A 23,021-nucleotide genomic window follows, 5' to 3' on the forward strand; every position below is an offset into this window, starting at 1 on the left:
TTTCAGTATCTTACAGTGTAATGTCAAGTAGGTACATAATTTAATAAGTATAAGAAATGCTCCAATAAAATATGCAGAGGGTTTTTAAAAAGCAAAGCAGAAGAGGCACTAGCTCTACCTGCAGAGTTTAGAAAAGGTCACACAGGTTGATCTTGACAGGAACCTTAATGGATAAATAGGTTATTGACCAGAACATAATCTTCCAACTATCACTTAACCCTGGCAACCAAAGGAAAATAGTGTGACCAAGAAGTCTAAATAAGAATAGCTGGTATTACACCTTAGTAGCTTGTTTTGGCCATTTTGAAATTCTTCCATCTGTCCTTGAGCATCAGAAGTCAACTATTCTGAGAAATAAAAAATCTGAATTTACTCTGTACCAAATGAATAAGCATTCCAGTCTTCTGAACCTTTGTTCCTAACTTTCTAAGACATGAAATAGTTCTAAGAAACAGACAGGAACACAGAAATAACTACAATGCCAATATTATTCATTGTTTGTGTTCTGGAAGTCCTACACTGATTCCTGTAAGTACCTCAGACTGAGCAGGACTCCACAACCAAAGTAAAGTTACAGTTAATATTATTCCCAGAGAAATGGAGGTAAAAGAAAATATCTTTTCCTGAATTAATTTGGCAAATTATTTGTTTAAACATATTGGCCACATATCACTGGTTTTATGATATATACTCAACGGTCAGAATGAGTGGTCCTTGAAACAAAAAAATTATAGCCAATTTAATAATTTAATCTTGTACATCCAAAATAGTTCACCTATATTATCAAAATTTTAAATCTAAAGGAAATTTGTATCTATAAGAGATTTATCAATCAATAAGTATGCATTGAATGCTTGTATCATGAGCTTACTAAAGAATATATTTTGCAGCTCAACTGCGAACAGGTACCTAATTTATATTAATTAAAATTTTTCATATTTGGATTTAGCTTATAAGAAGGTGCTCTGGGATATGTACAAGATGGTTTATTTTCTAATCTTTAACAATCAATTATTTTCATTGTGGAAGGAAGAAGACCAGTTCATAGCAGCTATAGGATGACTTAACATCCAAATTCTTAAATTAAAAAGAAACATTTAAAATATGAAAGTGTGGTGGCTAGCTCTTTTTCATTGTGACAATAGCTTTAAATTTAAATAGATGGTATTAGTTGATTAAGAATTAAATTAATGTTTTCAAAACAGTCCTATATCTCTTTGTAAAGTATAAAAAGGATCATTCTTTAAATTATGTGAATAGTGTCTTTTCAAGCTTTATGAATGGCAACTCTGTTTCTCTGTATTTCATTAACTTTAAAATTGACCCTGATGTTGTCATTTTTTTCCTTCTTGTCATCTTCTTATTGGGTAATAAGTAGGAAGGAAATAGAATAGCGTGACTCAAGGTACTAATATCCTTTAATTAGTGTGAGTTTTTTATCTTGGGTCTTCACACAAGACCAGCTGAGAGGCCAACTCAACCTACTGCCAAGCAAGACTTGATGGGCACGCGGAAAGGTAATCATACGGAAGTGTCCAGAGAGAATGATTCCTCTTCACGGTCATTGTTTGGACACCATCAAGTTATTTTAGAAACATATTTTCCCCATTTTATCCTTTATTGTTAAGCTTGAATATGTCCTAGCATTGTTTTAATATTAATTTCTTACCTAGACTTTAGATTCTACCATGGTTTTATAACATTTATTTTAACTGTACTTTGGGGTAAATTCAGAAGATCCTGACTATGTAAATTCAAAGAAGAAGGTGTTCAAAGCAATGAACCTATTGCTATAGCCAAAAATGGAGGGTTAACTTCCTGAGAAAAACCTGCAACAATGTTTCAGGTTGATCCCGTGGTAACTTTCAAATTTTATTTTTGCCTAAGGTTTATACCTTAATTTTGTTTTAGTGTAATTGTTTTAAAACATGATTTTCATATACTCATGAGAGCTCAATAGTTCTACTGTTTCACAAATTAGTTCTGTTTTACTGAGTGATGTAGGAGAATGCAAGTACTTATTGTCTTGAGTAGCTGATATGTAAAGTATGGTCATGCTGCTTCCTGATTTATGTTCATGCTGAAAAAGAAGGAAATACTGTCATTTTTCAGAATATTTTTGGTGTGTGTTACATAATTTTGTTGCAAAGGAGTCCGTGATGCATCATAGAAAGATCTGATTATTGTTCAATCTGTAATCTTAAAAGGTAATGGGCAAATAAGGAGTTAAAAAGGAACTCCATCCCCCTCAAGGAAACGAGGTTGCTTGAATTTGATTCCACTTGGTCTCTTTTTCACACAGTGACATCCTATAGGCTGTTCTAAAGTCAGCTTAGTAGACAGTTTTCCTCATCATTTTAACTTGAGAATCAGAGGCAAATGAAGCCCTATCCTGGACTTTAACTCCGTGGCTCTCTTATATAAAACTCAAAGTTTGTACCAACTCAAGTCTATACAAGTAAGACATTAACTACAGCTGTTACAAGATATAGGTTTTCTTTAAGTCTCAAATTTAATATGTACTTAATTGTTAAAAGTTTTAGGTGTCAGATGCATCTACCTAAAAATACAATTTATTAAAAATCAAATAAATTGGTATGACACAATCTATACCTGTAGAAAGGCAAAGCTAATTTCTTTCTTTGAATATGTCACTCAGTGCAGTTGTACTGTCATATCCATATTTTCTTCATGAAACATTAAAGTTAATCATTATCAGTGGTGGTTACTGGCAAAGCAGATGATGAAGAATGCAGCCATCCACATCACCCTACATGCTTCTTTCAGACTGATCATGAAGCCCAGAATTTAAGAAAGCCCTTAGTCCAAACTCTAATTTTATAGGTAAGAAACCTGAGACCCAGGGAAGGGAAATGACAAGTAGAGAGAAAGTCTGGGCTAGAACTTAGCCCTTCAAAGAAAGTATAAATACATTGGTTTCTGTCATTTATACAGAATGGTCGTGTCTAACTCTGAACAGGCATGTAAGGCTTTTCCTTTTTCTGCCCTAAACTTTCTGTCCAGCTTCAAGGGGAGGCCTTCTCCTACAACACTCCCATCAAAATGTCCATGAGTATCCTCAAGACTTTCTACTCTACCTGAAAAATGTCTTGCCTTATTAATCACCATATGGGCAAGTCCCACTTCTAAGCCATCTCCTGCTCAAAGACTTTCTTAATTCCTTTAACTGAAAGTCTACATCTCCAGAAAACCACTTTGTGGCATTTCCCACTTTCTTTCCTCTTACAGCCATTTGTGTGTGTTGCAACACTCTTCCTAAAATCAAGGCTACTGGTCAGCAAGGGCTGGATCAGATTCACTTTGGTAATCCCCACACTTGGCATAGTACAGTGTTCCTAGCTGGTTCTTAGTATTTGTTAAATGAATGGATGATTGATCTTGTAATGATACTTTCATTAATACAGCCAGAAATTAAATTCAAAGTTTTTTACTTTAAGTTTGGTTTTCTCATACTACTTTTGACAAAACAGATTTTCCACAATGTCTAAATTTGGAGTTTTTTAAAAGCAAAGCATAAAATTGTTCCTAACCAATCTTTTGAATTTAATGTTTTTATTTTTATTTTTAGGTGCAATGATGAAGGGATTTCTCTTGATTGTGAATATTCTGGCATTAACCCTGCCCTTTTTGGTAAATTAATTCATCCAATTCATTTGTCTTAAGACTTTAGGAAAATTTTACTGAAGTGCTTTAATTAGGCAAATCTCTAAATACAGTTGCATTTTACAGAACAAAATAGCTGCATATTAGCTATATTTTTTAAAGTAAATTTATTTTAGTATTTATTTTTGTTATTAAAGTCATGTTCTTCTGTATATACAAGTCACATTCTATCAAGTATAGAAAACCTTGAAAATTCTCATACTATAGAGAAAATACATTCTGGGGAAAAGAACGATACAAAATTTATATGTAAATTATCAAAGATTCTAAATATAATTAATAATGAATAAATACAGAAATCAATAGTCCAGGATCAGAAATTCTTTCAATTAAATTTCTATCTCATCCTGCCTCCAATGTCTTCAAGGATCAAATCTGTCAAAGAGTAAGAGTTTGGTTAAGCTTTTCTACCAGTTTCAAAGACTTTGACACATCTACCATTACATTCCAATCATGGCCTTTTGTTCTACTCTTCCCCTATGTACATGGACTAGCTCCTTTTCAGGTATCCATAGCCATAAGCAGCCCTGTGGTTTGCAGACATCTTTTTGGATTGCAGCTATATTTTAAGGTTATTGAACCAATAAAAAGGCTTTGTTTCTTACAATTTTCTGACTTATTTTAGTCGTTGCTTTGGTTATTGCTTTTACTTTAATGTTCATTTGTGGTTTCCAGGCACTGACTGCATATTTTATGATACAATCATTGATAGTTTATTTCTCAACTATAAATATAGTAAATAAGAAATCTATAAGATAAATGGGAAAAAAATATAAGAAATATGGAAAAATCAGGATAACAAATGAACATATACCAAGGAATACTTAATTTAGGTTGATATTGTATTAAACTGGTTAGATATCAGAATTTTTGAGGAGGAGGAATTGGCAAACATTTTATATTGTCCATATTATTCTTTCAAAATTTTAAACTAATAATGTAATACATTTAGAGAAAAGCAAGTCTCTGTCTCAATACTACGTATTTTTTGCTTAATTCAAATTTCTTGTTTTATACCCATGCCTTATAAAAGGTTTCTAGGAAAGATATGTGTGAAAAGTTCTAAACTAGAACTGTTGATTTTAAATATTTACTATTATGACCTTCTTTCAAAAATTTATAATAGCTTTGTGAGTTTTTAAGGCCTTATACATACATGTCTATGGAAACTGTTCTCTCAGTCCTGAATCCCTTTACATTATGCATTCCAGAACTAAGTACTATAAAAATAAATAGAAGATGATGGAAAAACACTATTATTTACTTGACATTTATATATCATTGTTTTCCTAGAGGCAATATTTTAAATCTTCTAAGTAAACCTCAGAAACCATCTTAGTGTGAGAGCAGAAAAACAAAATTGCTCAATTCTCCTCAAATTTTTAACAATGTACATTTAGTACAAACAGAATAAAGGCTATTCATATTTTTCATTTAAGCAAATATTATTTGTGTTTGTTGGCACAGGGGTCAAATGATCAGTTTATTTTCAGCAGTGAATTTCTCTCCCTTGGTAGTGATTATTAAAGTAAATTTAGCCGTAGAGTTCATTAGCACTATTTTAATCAGTATATTACTGTTGCTTCTTGAAAGATTCACAGGCCTTACAGACTGAATAATCATAGGAAATGCTTTTTAATTTTAAAATGAAAACAAAGAAAACGTTTCTTTAATACAAAAGATATTTTTTAAAACCCTAAAATATGTAGATTCTCCTTTGCTTTATTTATTTATTTATTTATTTTTTGGCTTATTTCTTATTATTTCTTATTTCTCTGAACCTTACCAGGCTGCAGAGGTCCAAAAACAGGAACAACCAACAGTAAGTTTCTTATACTATTTTGATTAGAATACCAAACTCCAAAATATAATTATTCTGCAAAGTTCAATGATAATGAATGCCTTCTGGCTAAAATCTAAATAAATATTTTAAACCCCATTAAATAGTCTAATAGTCTTTTAAAAAACATTACTGCAGCAAGCAATCATGAATCAATTTCAATGTCCATCTGAAAGCTTGGTTCCATTTTGTAATTAAGTTATTATATATTGCTGATTTTCATGTATGTTTAGCAATGTGAGATAACTCTCTAAGAATTTAGTATTTGAAAAAATGGAAACAAAAGTAAAGTTTTTATATCTCTCCTGCTTTACTTTTAAAGATGTCTGCCTGACTCATCTCTGATTAGCCCTCATACACTTGTATCTATTCCTAATATGTTTCCCAAATAGGTTTGAGTGAATATATTTAAAAGTGTCCACTTCTATGAGAAATGCTTGCTTTGCAGTGTAATTCTGTTGAAATGCTTCTATTCATTTGGAGAGATCTACAAACAAATTTCTACAACTGCACATAATTGATAGAACAGGGGCAAATGAAAAAAAGAAAATTCCCTAATTGATCTTTTTTGGAGAAAATTAAGCTGAAGAAACCTAAGGTATAAATACAGGAGACCCCCATATCACATTATTTTACTACTCTGCTAAAAAATGTTTATAAAAACAAATGGTAGGCCTAATCTCTAGATAAATAAAATTTGTAAAAAAATTACAAATGTGGTGAGAATACAAATACCATTTTAGGATGTTAAAGCTCTCAATGAGATTGTTCTAGCTCTTGTCTATTAATAATACTTATTATAAATACCCCAAATTTTTATTGAGCACGTTCCATGAATGCCAAGCTCTCAATAGTGTGCTTTACATTATGGATTATTTCACTTAACCCTTTGAAACAAAACACTATTTTTAGTATTTGTTGAAAATCATTAAGTGGAAGAGAAATCTACAAATGCACATCTTGTGAAATAATTTGACTGCTTGACTCACTACTTTCAATATTGTACTAACTTGATATCAAATACTATACATGTTACTTCAAAAAATGCTAGTTTAAGAGATCTGTGCATTGTAGAGTACAATAATGACAATCTGCATAATTTATTCTTTTTTCTTGTTGCAGTGCTGTGAGAATGATGAAAAACAATTCTGTCAGAAAACAGTCAAATATGTCCCAATTCAATATGCGTTGCATAGCTATTCTCATTATGGACAAAATTACTACCAACACAGACCAGCTGTACCAATCAATAATCCATACCTGCCTCCCCAGAAACCAGCTGCAGTTAGGCCACATGCACCAGTTCCTCAGTGGTCAATTCTGTCAAGTGTCTATCCATCCCCAGTGGTACATCACACATTCTTACATCCATCATTTATCGTCGTTTCCTCAAAGAAAATTCAGGGTAAGGCACCAATCCCCACCATGAACACCGTGGCTGCTGTTGAGCCTACACCTGTCCCTACTGCTGAACCAATACTGAACACCGAGGTTGCTTCAGAATCTTTCTCAGAGTTCATCATCACAAGCACACCTGAGGCCACCATAGCCCCAGCTACTTCACCCATTGTGTAAAACTGCCAAGGAAACATAAAAGAAGATTCACAGGTAAATGAGCAAAAGATGCAAATGAATAATCCAGAGAAGATGCATGGATTTATCAATGAAATCATAAATTCTATAACAGTAGAAAATGATAAATTAAGTATGCTATGAGAGACAAAATAGGCTAATTATAATTCTAATTTTGTGGTGCCACAGAAATGATGCAATACATTCTTTTCCAACAAGAAATGAAAAATCATCTAAATTTATAAAATGAAGAAAATTGGGATTTTATTATTATTATTTGATTTTTCCAACAATTGGAACACTTCTAGCATCTAATTATTGCTTTTGTCACATACTTATTCACACACAAATTAAGATAGCAGAGTAAATAGTTTTAAACTCTCATGATTTTTCTTATCTCAAAAATGAATGTTCTTAGAAAAATTTATATATATATAAAGTATGATACTAAATACACATTACTTAGCAGAAGCTCTTGCACTCTAATTTTGAGGAGAGTGAAAGGAAATGATATATTTCCCTTGCATTCGTTGATTAAAACATGATTTCTGAAAGGATCTATGGAGATAGGCAAACCAGATTTTCTCCCATCCAAAGATAAGCCCATGGAAGAATTATAATTCTTAATTTGAAAAACAAATAAATATTAAGAGGGATACTTTCAAACCTTTCATGTAATGTAAAGCATTACTATTTATTATTTGGATCAAAGGATAATGGCAGTCTAAAATAATTTGAAACTCATGGAACAAAGTTAAATAAAGAGAATATTTAATAAAATAGTATATGACCAAAGAATGTGAAATAATTTTGGAAGAAAGTTAGGACATTTTGAATTTTTGCAACAAATATTTTCATTTCATTATATGACTACATGTTTTATGATCTAAAATACCATACAGCAGTCTGTGATCTGATGGGAATAGCATCAGACTGGACAAGGAGACTTATTCCATTTGTGTGACCTTAGACAAGTCATTACTCTCTCTGAGCCTTCAGTTTCTCATCATTTTAGTTGATGAGAATGCATATGTGAAAGAATTTTCAGAACTCTCCAATCTGTACAATATAATGTTTCATTATGCAATGTAAAATAAAATTGATAAACATTAAAACTTACTTTTAGACAATATTCTATGTCCTTAATAAGTGATAAGAACTTTATATAATTATCTGTTGATTCCTATAACCATATGAAACAGATTTTATTATTATCTCTAATTTATGAAAGAAATAATAGGCCTAAGGATGTTAAGCAAATTATCATAACTAGAAAGCTGCAAAAATCAAACCAAACCTGTTTGATTTCAGATAATGGAGCTTAAATACTATGCTATATACTTCCATCTGGGTTATCTAATTTGCAGTGAGAGAGAAAATATATCACAATTTGTATCTGTGTACATCGTGACTATTGAGGTGCTATTTAACAAGATATCTATCAAGAAAAGAGAAAAATAAGCTGGACAAATATTTGACATTAAATTTTAGAAAACAAAATGAGGAAATTAATGGAGACAACAGGAAAGCAAGTAATTAATATGTAGTGATTTATTGATTCAAAATACAATATTACAAGGTATGCTTTTAATGGAATAAACATTATTTCAATAGCTACATTTGTTCAAAAATCATGATCCTATATTCCTAAATTAAAACCACTATATAAAGAAATATTTAAAGGACAGTTTTTTTTCTGTAAAAATTAGGAAAAGTCTATTATTTTCAGTTCACTGAAATGACAGTTTTAAATATTTAAATTTAAAAATTTAATTTGATAAGCTCCTTGGATACAGACATAAGAGACCAGTCGTGAAAGCTAAATAAAAATCTACATAACATAAGAACTGTTAACACATTATGGACTAAATTCCTAAACTGCTATTATTTTTACAGGTCTTGCTGAAACCAAATGACTACTTCAAACTCTCTACTCAAGCCGTTAGTCTGCCTTCAGTCAGAGAGAATGTGATTTTTCACAAATTTGGCTCCTTTCTCTTCTTCCCTTCCATTTTACATTCATAACACATTTAATTTTTTTGATTCTTGCATAATAAAGCCAATTGAATGCAACTTGATCTCTTAACTTGAAAGGAATCTGTGAATAAGCCTCAGGAATCCTTGTAACCTTAAAATTCCAAGGCAAATTTAGTATGAGTTTGAGTATACAAATTTATCTGAGGACAGAGTTCATGGTTTCATGAGGTTCTTAAAGTGCTCCATTGCTACATACCGGTCAACAATTTCTATAAGATGACAGTGGAACATATAAAGTTACAGCTAAGTGATTGGGACCAGAGAAGAAGCAAGCCATGGTGTTCCAATCCAAAAGACCACAAAGTCACTTTGGGGAGCGATGGGAGCCATGGGAGCCATGGGTTAGCATTAGATTTGTGTGCTCAAATGTACTGCTAACTCAAGAACATTCCCCCAAGAACAAATGCTGGGCACGGGCCACACACACACACACACACACACACACACACACACCCTGGGGAACTTGGAGCTGAGAATCGCCAGTGTAGAAAAATTGATGAATATTCAAAGTCCAAAAACATGACTTAGCTTTTCACTTAAATACTTAATATACTTAAATACTGCAAAGAAAATTTGTAGGTCACTTATATGCTTGTCCCATATTTAACACATCCTACCAGGAAAAATACAAATCACTCAGCTCTTACTAAGTGCTTAAGGGTTACCTATCTAATCTTTGGCTCTAACCCTGAACAGATGGGCTAATATTAAGAGTGATTTGCAGGCTTTTACCTGCTCTCTCACTGAAACACTAGAATCTGAGAGAAACATATGGTGAGGAGAATGGCATGGCTGTGCATCCCTTTGCTACAACCATTAATAAATTACTAATTTCTTGGTAAACAAAGCAAAAATATGGAATTGGTAAGATTTATTTCAGTTATTTAAAACCATTTATCACCTATTATGTACAAGGTACTATAAAATGTGTTGTGGGGGCACAAAATAATAATATTTAATAACAATACGCAAAAAACAGTTACATAGCACAAAAACACATAGATCAGTCAATCTTTATTTACATATATTTACTCACTTAATATATATTTCTGGCTGTCATCATCATATTCTTCTTCTTCTTCTTAATATTATTGTTATTATTTCTACTACTAAGACAGAGGAAAGAAATAATTTTCCCCATGTGGAGCTGGACTTTGAATCTCAAGAGTCTTGCTTCAGAATCCAAGTTCTTAATCATGTGAAAATTCTCACAAAAACATTTGCAACCTAATAGAAGAAATAAGATATGAAGCAAAATAATTCTGAAACAAGAAAAGCATTCATAAGCATTCATATTGGCTCATATTAATTTCATAATATGCCTAATTAAATTACGTTAATAATCAAAGTTGCTAAAAAAGCAGAACTGTAAGTTAAACACTTACCTCCCTGATTTGATGTTACTCCATATTTGCATCAATTGAATTAACTAGTTGAAGTAATCTGAATACCTAATATTGCATAGTAATTCCTTCACCTACTATTTATATGTTAATAAAATACATTGATGAGTTGGTTCTTTTGGATTTGGATAAATGGACTTTCAGATACCAAGGGCCATCTAGCTGATCTGGAAACTCACAGATAAGTCATTCATTTATCAATTATTTGCTGAATGCCTGCTATGTAAATACACTATGTTCCTTCCCCACCTGTTGGTCTCATACTCTGATGAGATTTAGAAAAGTATTTCATTACTCAGTCATGAAATAAAAATAGCCATATCTGAAAGTTCTCAGTTCTCCAGAATGAAGTTTTAAATTATATAAGATTTATATAGACTTTAAAATTTATGAAGTGCTCTCACTCATATCAACCTCTCTTAATTTTCATCAATAACTTCTTGAAGTAATTTGTTATTGATCTTCATTTCATATATGTGAAAATAGCTTCAGAAAGTTTAAACATAAGGTAATGAACATTTATGGGCTTTAGATTTGGATAGAACCAGATTAATTAGCTATGTGACCTCGGGCAGTAAATATAATGGAAACTAACATTTATTGATAATTTACATGCATTAGGCTTTGTGACAAGGGTTTTACAGGTACCTTATTTAGTCCATATAGGCTCTCTTAGACAAGTACTGTTATCAAGCTTATATACAGGTGAAGAAAATGAGAGTTAGAAAAATTAATTCATCCAAGATCAAAAGGCTACTAAGTGGTAGAGCCAGTCTTTGAACTCTCAGTCTACCAGCCCTCATTATCTTATTACAAGGCCATAAAGACCTTTAATCTTAGATATTTATTAGAGTATCCTAAGCACTTGGGCATTCAAAAATGTTCACTTTTTTATCCCTTAATTAACTGTCCCAAGCACAGCCATTATCCTCAAGAGAAAATCAACTTTTATGATCCCGCTATTGCCTTTCCCACCTCATCTCTCTGCATTAGATCCTCATCTGATGTACCCCATTAACTCAAAAATTCCTATGACTGCTCTAGCTGCAACATCACCACCATCCACCTCTTTTCTGAAGCTGCTCAGGTGCCTTTGATAATTTATATCACATACTCAAAATTCAAAGTCTTGGATTAAATATCATGTCCTTGGAAAAGTCTTTCCTGAGCTTCCCAAATCATGTGCTGCTGCAGCCTCCTGCCCCTCACGGCCCCTCCCTCGTTACTATTCAAACAGGATTATACCTGCTTGTCTACCTCTCCCTATACTAGGCTATACGCTCATTGAGAATGGAACTATGTTCTGTTCACTACTGTCTCTCCAAGATAAGGCCTAATGTAGTGGAGGAACTAAATAAATATTGACTAAGCAAAGGAATAAGTTGATTGTTAATGAATGAAGTTGAAATACCCATTTAATTGGATTAAATAACCAAAGCTTTTCTTACAAAAATCCAGAAGTTCAAGTAGGAAAATAATAATAATAATGTTGACCTTAACATTTCATTATTTATGATGAATCAAATCTACCAAAGTCAATGATATATTCTTAGGCCAATTTTGAACTCAAAAGAAAATTACAGCAAATCACATTACCAATCCTAGCAATGTTAAAGTGTAAAGAGAGAATGTTTTTATAACTTGTTAACCTCATTTTTCAAGGAAAGTTGAATGCCAACGGAACAAGAGCCAATTGGCTATGCCAATATTATGTATTATCTTAACTACCGCACACTATTTAGAAGAAGGATATGATGGCATATCCTCTTTCTAATCTTCCTAATGTGATACATTGTAGTAGTGACCAGATGCCCGTATCATTGGAAAAAAGACTATAAAAAGCTACTAGTCAAGGCAGATGAACCAAAACACACTTGAAAGATCAAATGCATTATTTTTATGTATATGTTATTAGAATATACAATACAGAGAAATCCCATAAGTTCTTGAAGGCAATATGTAAACCTTTAAAAGTTTCCATAAAATTTGTGTTTAGGTTTCACATAGCTATTTTCCATGATAAAAAATCATTATTTTGAATCATTCATCACAAAATACTTATGACCATTGTTGAGACGGTTAAGACAAGGACCTTAAAGAATAAAATATTGGCATACCTCATACCATAGAGATAGTTGATTTTAAACTAACTTTTAAATATAATACAAATAAAATGTTATAAATAGTAAAATTATTGTTTATGTTTTCGAAGCAGAGATGTAATAGTGAAACAATATTTCCACAAGAAAAATCCACACAAGCAACTAAGTTGTGTCAAGAGAGTTGACTTTCTTTTAATTGTTCTTAACTCTTGCCAAGAGTAATCATGTTTAAAACTTTCTCGGTCTCTCTGTAATAGGAAATAAGTAGGAGGGACATTGGGAAAGAAGGATCTATTTATTGAAAGAATGCACACTAATTTTCATTTAGAGATAGCAACTACTGGAGACGAGCCAGCTTGGTTAAGAGAAGACAAAACCTTACCTGAACATAGAAGAGAAATCTAAGGTATCTAAGGTTTGGGGATGTACTTTTTTTCCTTTAGGCTCTGGGCTTTTGACAATTTTGACTTAAGTTTAATAGTTACTTAAATGAATAATTGAAATTATCTGCTGACAGACAAATCAACATGTTTCTAACACTGTGATACTAATTACTGATAGAAACAGATCATACTCTTTTAAAGGTTAGCATCTCACTCAGTTTCACTATCTCTGCAAAGAATAAAATATTGGCATACCTCATGCCATGGATCAAAGTTTATTCCTTTGATCTACTCAAGTTTTATGGTGTATAGTAGCCATTGGTAAAATTGTGTTTAAGTAAAAAAATTTTACGCAATCTTATTTTTGTTGACTAACTATATCTCTAACAGGAATGCTTTATTCTGCCTAAATACCTCCTGGTGATAAGGTAGGTGCCGACTTCAACAGTTGCTTCAAACCTGCCAAGCCCCTATAAAAGCATTGGCTATATTATTGCTTTAACATCTTGAAAGTATGAATTATAATTTTTTAACTATGAACTTTTTTTAAATCAATTTGTGACTTAAATAATTGGTTTATTCCTATATTCAAAGAAACACTAAGCTGTTAACCCCAATTTCTCTAAATAGTTCTCACTCATATTATTAGACCTTTAAAAAAAAGGTTACAGAAAGCTCAGAGGTAACCAGCAAATTATTTAGTGAAAGTGTTACTTCCAGAGAAGTCTTAAGATCATAATATCCTAAAATACATATTAGAATAATGTATTCTATTATTAAGTATGTATTCTCTTTACTCTCTTTTTGTTTTCCCTTGCTATTGTCCATGAAGAAAAGATGAAGGTTCTCATATTGATTATGATCATCTTGAACCTTACTACATTCTTCTTGGTAAGTTTCCAATGCTGTCCAACAAGTAATTTTTTTCTCATTTAGAATAAAAGATAAAAATCTTATAGTAAAGCATCATTGTGTTTGTAATTGGAATAATGAATACGTTTCTGCTTTAAAAACTTGACCATGAACTTTATTATATCCTATTCTACATGTATATTCAAAGTAATTTGTAGTAGACAAGAATCTGATCAGAAATGCTATTTATTTTTTACTAACGAAACTTTTAAAATTCACCCTTTGTGACTTGACACTACACATATTTAATTCTTTGCCTTATGGTGTTTGGTTGCTGCTGTTGTTTTGGTTTTCCTTCACAGACTAGTGAGAGTCTTAAAACTACTGATCAGTCAAGACAAAAGCCATCAAGACTGAATTCCTCTTCCAAAACTGGAAAAACAAAATCATCACCTACACAGGCTGCTCTAAGACAAGCCAACATTCAGATACCAGAGCAATTATCAAGCCAGGATTCACTTTCTGGGACTCAACCAAAATCACCTACATTGATCTTAACAACCCAACCTTCAGCATCTAAATTTAAAAAAATCTTCAACTTCCAAGTCTATATCCAAGAGCTCTTTACCTTCCCAGGATGCAGCAAAGAGGTCTGTATCTACCAAAAAGCAACTTCCAGCTAACAAGATTGCACAAAAGCAGCCTCAACTAAAAACAACTGCAAAAAAGCAGAAGTCAATTGGCAAGTTGAAAACAAGCCAACCTTAGGTGACAAGTCTAAATTTCCCTCCAAGCCTTCTATAAAAAGAAGTCAAACTGCTAAGCCTAAACAGAAACAGTCAGAAGTTACCAAGTCTACATCCAAGAGGACACCGTCATCAGACAATGCAGGAAAAAGGTCTTCAATTGCCAATTCTGTGCAAAAATCAGCTATAAAGACAGCAGAAAGAAAAGCCCCAGATATCAAACCTACGCTTAGAGAGACATCATTTTCCCAGGACACAATAAAGAGGCATCTCGTTCCTAAGTCTAAAGAGCCAATGTCTAAAGTTTCAAAGAGTAAAAAAAGAACTTCCTCTAAGAAGTCTCCAGCAGGATTCAAGACTACTTCAAAAAGAGTTCCAGGTGCTAAGTCTGCAGCCAAAAAGAATCAAAGATGCAACTCTGCTACAAGCCAGCATCTGGTCTCCAAAAACAGGAAGATGAGACCTTTGCATCCTGTTAACAAGTCTCCAACTTATCCAGCATTACCACATGCTTCCAAGCTCCATGAACACAAACCTCTCCCACCACCATCTTGTAAAATAAAATCTCATCCATCTCAAGTTCAACCTCATACATCTAAACCACATAAACCTTGTCCACACCAACCAAAGAAGTATCCATCTGAGAATTCTGTAGAAGTAGCTACTACTATCTTTGTCATGGTGACAGCCACTGGAGGTACTAATGACACCGCAGAGACTCTTACTACTACCCTCTCACCTACTAACACTGTCTCTGCATCTCAAGTCGTCACCCAGCATGCCGATACCACTACCACCAGACAAGGTTCCACTACCCTTGAAGGTGTCACAACTACTGCTGAAAGTAACCCTACTGCTGATGCCATAGGTGAAACCACTTCTACTGTAGTTGAAACCACTACTGCTACAACTGGCACAACTATTGTAGAAACTGATGTCACGTCTTCTGTGACTAGCCCCACAGCCACTGTAGCTAGCATGAATGCTGCAACTGACACTGCAACCACTACAGAGGTTTTGAGAACCACTGCAGCTGCTCCAGGAGTGATCACTTCTGCTCTTAGCACCACTCTGCCTACAACTGGTGGCACTTCTGCTGCTCCTAATGCCGCCACTGCTCTGGACAGCACCAATGCCGCCACCAATACAACTGATAACCCTGAGCCTGAAGAATATAACTATGATGCTGAAGATTATGATTCAGTCTCTCAATATGAATATGACCCAGAGCTTGCTGAAGATTCTACCACAATTCCATAATCTGATGGCACAAGCTCTGCTACTGCTTCAGCTCCAGGGGCTGCCACTCCTATACCAAATGCCTCAAATCCTACAAGGGATAACACTACTCAGAACCTATAAATGATAACTACAACAAAGAGCCCTTGAATATTGATTAAATACCCCAACCAATAATCACAAAAAAAAAAAAATGAGATGAAATGCTGAAAAATATTAGCAGTAAAAATATAGTAATTCTGTAAGCATACTATAATGTAGTTGCTTGGTCTTTCTACTTTGTCTATCTGCCAACATATCACATCACATATTTAAATTTCCATAAGAACTCTCATTACATTTTATTATGATGACTTCAAAATTTCATAGGTCTTAATACTTAACATAGAAATGGAATTTGCCTTTTATTCTAATTCCACTCTAAAAGTTACACGATGTCCTAAAAACCATAGTCCCAAAATCCTCTTAATTCCCCTCTCTTAAGTGCTGCAATCAGAATACACTTAATAAAACAAAACTTTTAGTATTTTCTATAGAATAATCACTATCCTTTATTACAGGAAATGAGATTTCTAGGATTCATTAAAATTGGAGACAAAGATATTATACAGGGAATCTGATAACTGAATATGCTTCCTCCCCTGAATGAAAATTTGGCCATGATAGTTACCAAGAGGATCCCTAAAGTCTGTAAATATTACCGTATATGAAAAAAAGAACTCATTTAAATTGCTTATAAACTATGATATAAGAATTTGTTATTTCAAAAAGTGACAGAGCAGGAAATGAGATCCCATAAGACCTTGTCTTGCATGGACAATGTCACTAGTAGTTTGGGGATCCCCCACCCCACCACTGTAATTACACATCCAAAGGCTGGAGCCTAAGGGGAACTGAGAAATCCTGCCCTGGCTCCTTCTCTCCACGATTATTATGCCTCCTTAAACCTATATATCCTTAGAGAAATAAGTAGGGTACTGAACCTAATTTACAGGATGGATATGTGTGTGTTGTGCGCACAGCAGGGAAGGAGAAGGGATCTGCCTGCCAATCTGTAGCTCATCTAAAGGGCTACACTTCTTATATTTATTATATCCGTTTCCCATCACTAAATTCTCTCTCCTTTCATACAATATATTACCTATGGAATCAAAAGGATATATACCTCATTAATGCAGCATTGAGAAAAAGTGAGAACAAAGATTACTTTTTTTCCCTCAAGCCACACGTTTTGGGTTTAGCAGTTTTATCTTAAAATAGTCCTTCTCAAGGCTACCCCACAGAAGGTTTTAAAATAAAGATACACATGATATTTGATTGACCCATATTATTCATATTATGAACCTAAACATAGTCATTAGCAAGGCTTTTCTTCTTTATGTAGCTTTTGAAGATATTTTAAGGGTAGGTGAGAAATATTGTGAGGGACTGTAAGCACAGGCACAAATTTGCATCTGACCTCAGCACCCTGCATATTTCACTTTAATAAATTTCTGCCAACTGCACCGCTCCTTCTTATGCATTAACTATAAATTCTCATGCACCTTTTATATTTTTCAAGGCTCTTCATTGTGTAAATACTTCTTAATTTCAGATAATACAATATATTAAAATAACATGTTTATTTAGATATATTTGGAGCATCTACTTATAGCAAGTCCCTGTGCTAGGTAAAGTGTGACAATACAAAAAGACCAAATAAAGATTCTGGTTTAAGGGAACTCACAGTAAACAAGGGAATATATCATCCATGTATAACTAATGATGGCTCAGTTTAGAATAGAAAAGACTTGAAGACCAGATCAGTAATCAGGAAGAAAAAAAAAAAAAAACAGTACTGCAAAAAAGGTGGTATTTGAACTGGACATTAAAGGACAGGCTAAATTTTTATTTTTTGAATTTTTCCAGTTTCAACAATACTTTTAAAAACTGAATTAATAATCAATGCTGGTCAGACGTCGCGAGCGCAGCGGCCGCTCCAACGTGAGTCGGCAGGCCGCGCCTCCACTCACCTAGCTCGAGCGACAGTCTCGAGTCCCGGGGCTCGACTCCGGCCTGGCCTTGGGGTCCTGGTTGAACGTGATTCGGAGACTGGGGGGGACACTGGCCGTACTGACTCGGGTCTGGACTCACGGCTTGGATTGCGGAAGAGACCGCGGGTAGCACAGGCTGGATGGGCGGCGGCTGGAGGAGTAAAAAATACTTTGCTGAGACTTCTGCTTCTGGCCATAATAGAGTAACAGACACTGGATTATTCATTTCACATGAAACAACCAAAAGATGGATAAATATATTAAACAGTGATTTTCAAGACACTAGACATCAGATCCAAGAAGCTCAGCAAACTCCAAGCAAGTAAAGAAAATGTCCCTAAAGCACATCATAATCAAGTTTCTCGAACTCTGTGATAAAGGGAAAAATCTCAAAAGAATCCAGAGTAAGAAGACAGGTTAAGTACAGAGGAACAAAGATATGGATAATAGCAGATTTCTCAAGGATACAGTGGAAGCAAGAAGAGGGTGGGGCAACATCTCTAAAATACTGAAAAAAAAATCAACCTAGAATTCTATATTTAGAGAAAACATCTTTCAGAAACAGAGGAGAGATCCCACCCTTGCTACTCGGACTTGTAGAACCCTCATGATGAAGTGCCTGTTTGTTACTGTGGGGACCACCAGCTTTGACGACCTCATTACATGTGTGTCGGCACGTGATAGTCTCCAAATCATCAAGAGCCTTGGTTACAACTGACTTATCCTACAAATTGGTAGAGGAACGGTGGTACCTGGACCATTCAGTACTGAATCATTTACTCTGGATGTTTACAGGTACAAGAATTCATTAAAAGAAGACCTTCAGAAAGCAGATCTTGTTATTAGTCATGCAGGTGCAGGAAGTTGTTCGGAGATTCTGGAAAAAGGAAAGCCACTTGTCATGGTTATAAATGAAAAGTTGATGAACAATCATCAGCTGGAATTGGCAAAGCAGTTACACAACGAGGGGCATCTTTTCTATTGCACCTGCCATACGCTTCCTGGGCTGTTAAAGTCAATGGACTTCTCAACCCTGAAAAGTTTTCCTCCTGGCCAGCCAGAAAAATTTTCTGCATTTTTGGATAAAGTTGTTGGATTACAAAAATAAATGCTAAACTCTCAACAATTTAAAAATACCCCCACATCTAACCTATACATTGTGATTAAATCAAGTATATATATTTGCAGAATGATATAAATTAATAAAATTCCTATATCCATAGAAGGCATAGAAAATTTTATGGTGTGGACATTTGCATTTGGGTCCCAATCCTAACTGCAATTTAGTAAACCTTGATTTTCCCTAATCTTCATATTTTAGTAAAAGAGATGTATAGTGGGCATTCACAGGTTTTATCCTAGAATCCCAAATGGTTTTGGAATCATGAAAAAGTCAGTTAAATTTGGAAACTTTTTAAGAAAAAGTTCTTGATAAGAACTATAAATGTAGTTAGTTTGATGTTCCTTAGAATATAAAATGAATGAGTGTCAGCACCTATAACTTCACAGTCGGGGGAGGGGAGGCAAACAAAAATGATAGATTGTGCTCTGTGAAAGAAAATGCTCAATCATTGCCTTAAAAAGGTTAACTATGAAGTCAGTTGATGTATTGTACCCAGTCAAACTACTTTCATCCTGAAGAACAGAGGAGAATGTCTGTGCTAACTCTTTTCTCTAAACTATAAATAGAAAGTGACAAAATAATCTCATCCAATGTCAAAACTTTACTGGTTTGAAAAGAATAAATTAAAAAAGACTTCTAAAAAAAAAAAGCAAAAGAGAAAGGCATTATCAGACATACAAAAGCTGAAAAATTATATCCCCAGCAGAACTGCACTAGAGGAAATGTTAAAGAAAGCCCTTCAGATAGGAAAAAATAAAAATGTCTCCAAATGTAAATCTGGATGTTATGCACAACTTTATACCAGTAAGTTAACTGAAAGAGACAAACATCCATAAACCATTCATGAAGAATAGCCCTATACAATCCCTCTAGTAAATGTATACCCCAAAGAATTGAAAGCAGAGACTCGAACAGATTTTTACACACTGGTTTTCACAGTGGCACTATTCACAATTGCCGAAAGATGGAAGAAACCCAAGTGTTCATCATTCAGTGAATGTATTTAAAAAATATGGTATATAGAATGGACTTTTATTCAGCATTTAAAAGAAATGAAGTTTTGATTCATGTGACAACAGGGATGAACCTTAAAGACATTATGCTGTATGAAATAAGTCAGACACAAAAGGACAAATATTTTGTAATCTCACTGTTATGAAATTGTTAGAATAAGTACACTCATGAAGTTAGATTCTAGAATGTAGGTTACTAGGGACTGGGTTGGGGGTAAGGAATGGGGTGTTAATGCTTAAGTTGTACAGAATCTCTATTTGAGTTGATTATAAAGATTTGGAAATGGATAGTGGTTATGGTAGCACGACATTTGAGTGTAATTAACAGCACTGAATTATATATGTGAATGTGGTTAAAGAGGGAAATTTTAGGTCATATATATGTTACTAGAGTAAAAAATTAGAAGATAAAACGTAAGACTACAACATAGTGAACCCTATTGTAAACAATGCACTATAGTTAATAGTACAATTACAATAATGTTCTTTGATGAATTATAACAAATGTACCACACTAATGCAATGTGTTAATAATAGGGTGGCATATGAGAAAAAATACACCCTGATGTGAACCATGGATTACAGTGAATGGTACAATTATTATATTCTTTCATGAATTGTAACAAAGGTACCACACTAGTGCAAAGTGTTAATGATAAATGGTAGAGTATACGGGAACACTGTATGTTCTACATGATTTTTCTGTAAACCTACAACTTCTCTTATTAAAAAATATTAAAAAAAAATAATCAATGCTTAAATTTGATTTAAAAATCCAAATTTTTCTCCACATAATGGGCATGCAGTCTTGCATGACAACCGTCAACTACACCGGTGCTATTCAAAGTGTGGCTTAATGGACTGTTACTGGTCATTTCAAGTGAAGGACATGAGCCAATTTTGTCATTCCACAAACTTTTTAGTTCAGTTTCCTTTTTATTTATCTATTTAATAGCAAGATTTTCTTGATGACAAAAGCAGTGCCTTCTGGCACAAGCTTATTTATCCCCTGACCAGTACTCTGAGTGGGGACAAACTAGAGCTAAGGAGCTGCTACTCCTTGCTCTCATAAATGAGGCCTGGAGAGAACTCTAAGATGGCGGTAGGTAAGACAGGGCAAAAAAACACCTCTGTGAAAAATACCAGATAAAAACCAGAAAGTGACCCAGAACACCAGTCCCAGCAATGAACCAGCTGGACAAGGCCTACTAAAACCACAGAGACCATGCACTTGGTGAAACCGGGAGTCTGCATTCTGAAATGAGTGAGTAAGCCAGCTGAAAGTCCCGTGGCCGTGCTGCAGTATGGGGAAACCAGGGGTTGGCATTTGGAGACAGACTAGTTCTTTAAAAAAAAAAAAAAAAAAAAACAGGAGCGTGTGCAGTTACGACAGTGAGAACCATGCAGTGAAGCATGGCAGAAGCAGGCTGTGCTAACCTCTAGGTGTCTGGCGTGGAGGATAGACCGCTGCTGATTCCCAGAGGGGAGAGCCAAAAGGAGAAAGAAACCGTGCTGCTAGCAGCTGGCTCCCTGGCGGGCTGGAGACACTCCTTTCCAGGGCCAGACCCATAGCCCAGAGCTGCACCAGGAAGCCAAGTGTGATGGGGAGTGTATCCCACGGCACCGTGCACAAGCCACAATATCAGCCGTGGACAGTGGCCTTGGGTGCACACACAGCTAGTTGTCCTGGAGCTGGGAAGGCAGAGCTGTGCATAAAGGGGGGGGGATTGAGACACCCCATTCAGCCATCTTTGCATCAGGCTGGAAGCGCCCCTGCAAGGCCCGGCGGCCCGGGGCTTCCCTTGAGGGACAGCACGCACTTGTGACGTAGAACAGTCTTCCCTCAGCAGAGGTCCTGGAAGATCACAGCTGAGAAGGGGGGCTCGCTCAGAAATCCCAGGGACCCTACATCAATGCCAGGGACTTGTGGGTCAGCAGCAGAGACAATCTGGGGCAAAACTGAAATGAAGGCATAGACTCTTGCAACAGCCTTGAATCTCCAGGAACACCTGGGAGGTTTGATTATTAAAGCTGCCCTGCCTCCCTGACCATCCAGACACATGCCCCGCATTCATGGCGGACAGCACCAACAACACACCCAAACTGGGTGCACCAATTGGACCCCACAAGAATCAGACCCCCACACACCACAAAGACAAAGTTGAGGAGAATTGACTTGAGGGGAATAGGTGACTCACAGATGCCATCTGCTGGATAGTTAGAGAAAGTGTATGCCACCAAGTTGTAGAGCTGAAAAATTAGATTGGTATTTTTTATAACTTGAAAGAACCCTATCAAGCAAAGCAAATGCCAAGAGGCCAAAAACAACAGAAAATCTTAAAGCATTTGATAAAACCAGATGATATGGAGAACCCAATCCAAAACACCCAAATCAAAAGATCAGAAGAGACACAGTACTTGGCACAATTAATCAAAGAACTACAATCAAAGAACAAGAGCATGGCACAGGATATAAAGGACATAAAGAAGACCCTAGAAGAGCATAAAGAAATTGCAAGAGTAAATAAAAAAATAGAAGATCTTATGGAAATAAAAGGAACTGTTGGCCAAATTAAAAAGACTCTGGATATTCACAATACAAGATTAGAGGAAGTTGAACAACCTCTCAGTGTCCTAGAAGTCCACAGAACAGAAAATGAAAGAACAAAATAAAGAATGGAGAAAAAAATTGAAAAAATCGAAATGGATCTCGGGGATATGATAGATAAAATAAAACATCCAAACTTAAGACTCATTGGTGTCCCAGAAGGAGAAGAGAAGGGTAAAGGTCTAGAAAGAGTATTCAAAGAAATTGTTGGGGAAAACTTCCCCAACCTTATACACAATATAAATACACAAAGCATAAATGCCCAGTGAACTCCAAATAGAATAAATCCAAATAAACCCACTCCAAGACATATTCTGATCAGACTGTCAAATACTGAAGAGAAGGAGCAAGTTCTGAAAGCAGCAAGAGAAAAGCAATTCACCACA

The 23,021-nt window shown here is 34.7% G+C and overlaps 1 protein-coding gene and 1 pseudogene across 1 annotated transcript; both read left to right on the plus strand.

Moving 5' to 3' along the window:
• The first annotated feature begins 3,594 nt into the window (after window positions 1-3,594).
• On the plus strand, window positions 3,595-7,099 carry CSN3 (casein kappa). The gene is made up of 3 exons (XM_037828963.1): window positions 3,595-3,651; window positions 5,474-5,506; window positions 6,647-7,099. The coding sequence occupies exons 1-3, from the start codon at window positions 3,595-3,597 to the stop codon at window positions 7,097-7,099; spliced, it is 543 nt and encodes a 180-aa protein (XP_037684891.1).
• Window positions 7,100-17,812: 10,713 nt separating this feature from the next.
• Window positions 17,813-18,999, plus strand: LOC119528660 (annotated as a pseudogene).
• The last annotated feature ends 4,022 nt before the right edge of the window (window positions 19,000-23,021 follow it).

This window comes from Choloepus didactylus, chromosome 3 (assembly GCF_015220235.1).
Source record: "Choloepus didactylus isolate mChoDid1 chromosome 3, mChoDid1.pri, whole genome shotgun sequence".
NCBI classification, from domain to species: domain Eukaryota; kingdom Metazoa; phylum Chordata; class Mammalia; order Pilosa; family Megalonychidae; genus Choloepus; species Choloepus didactylus.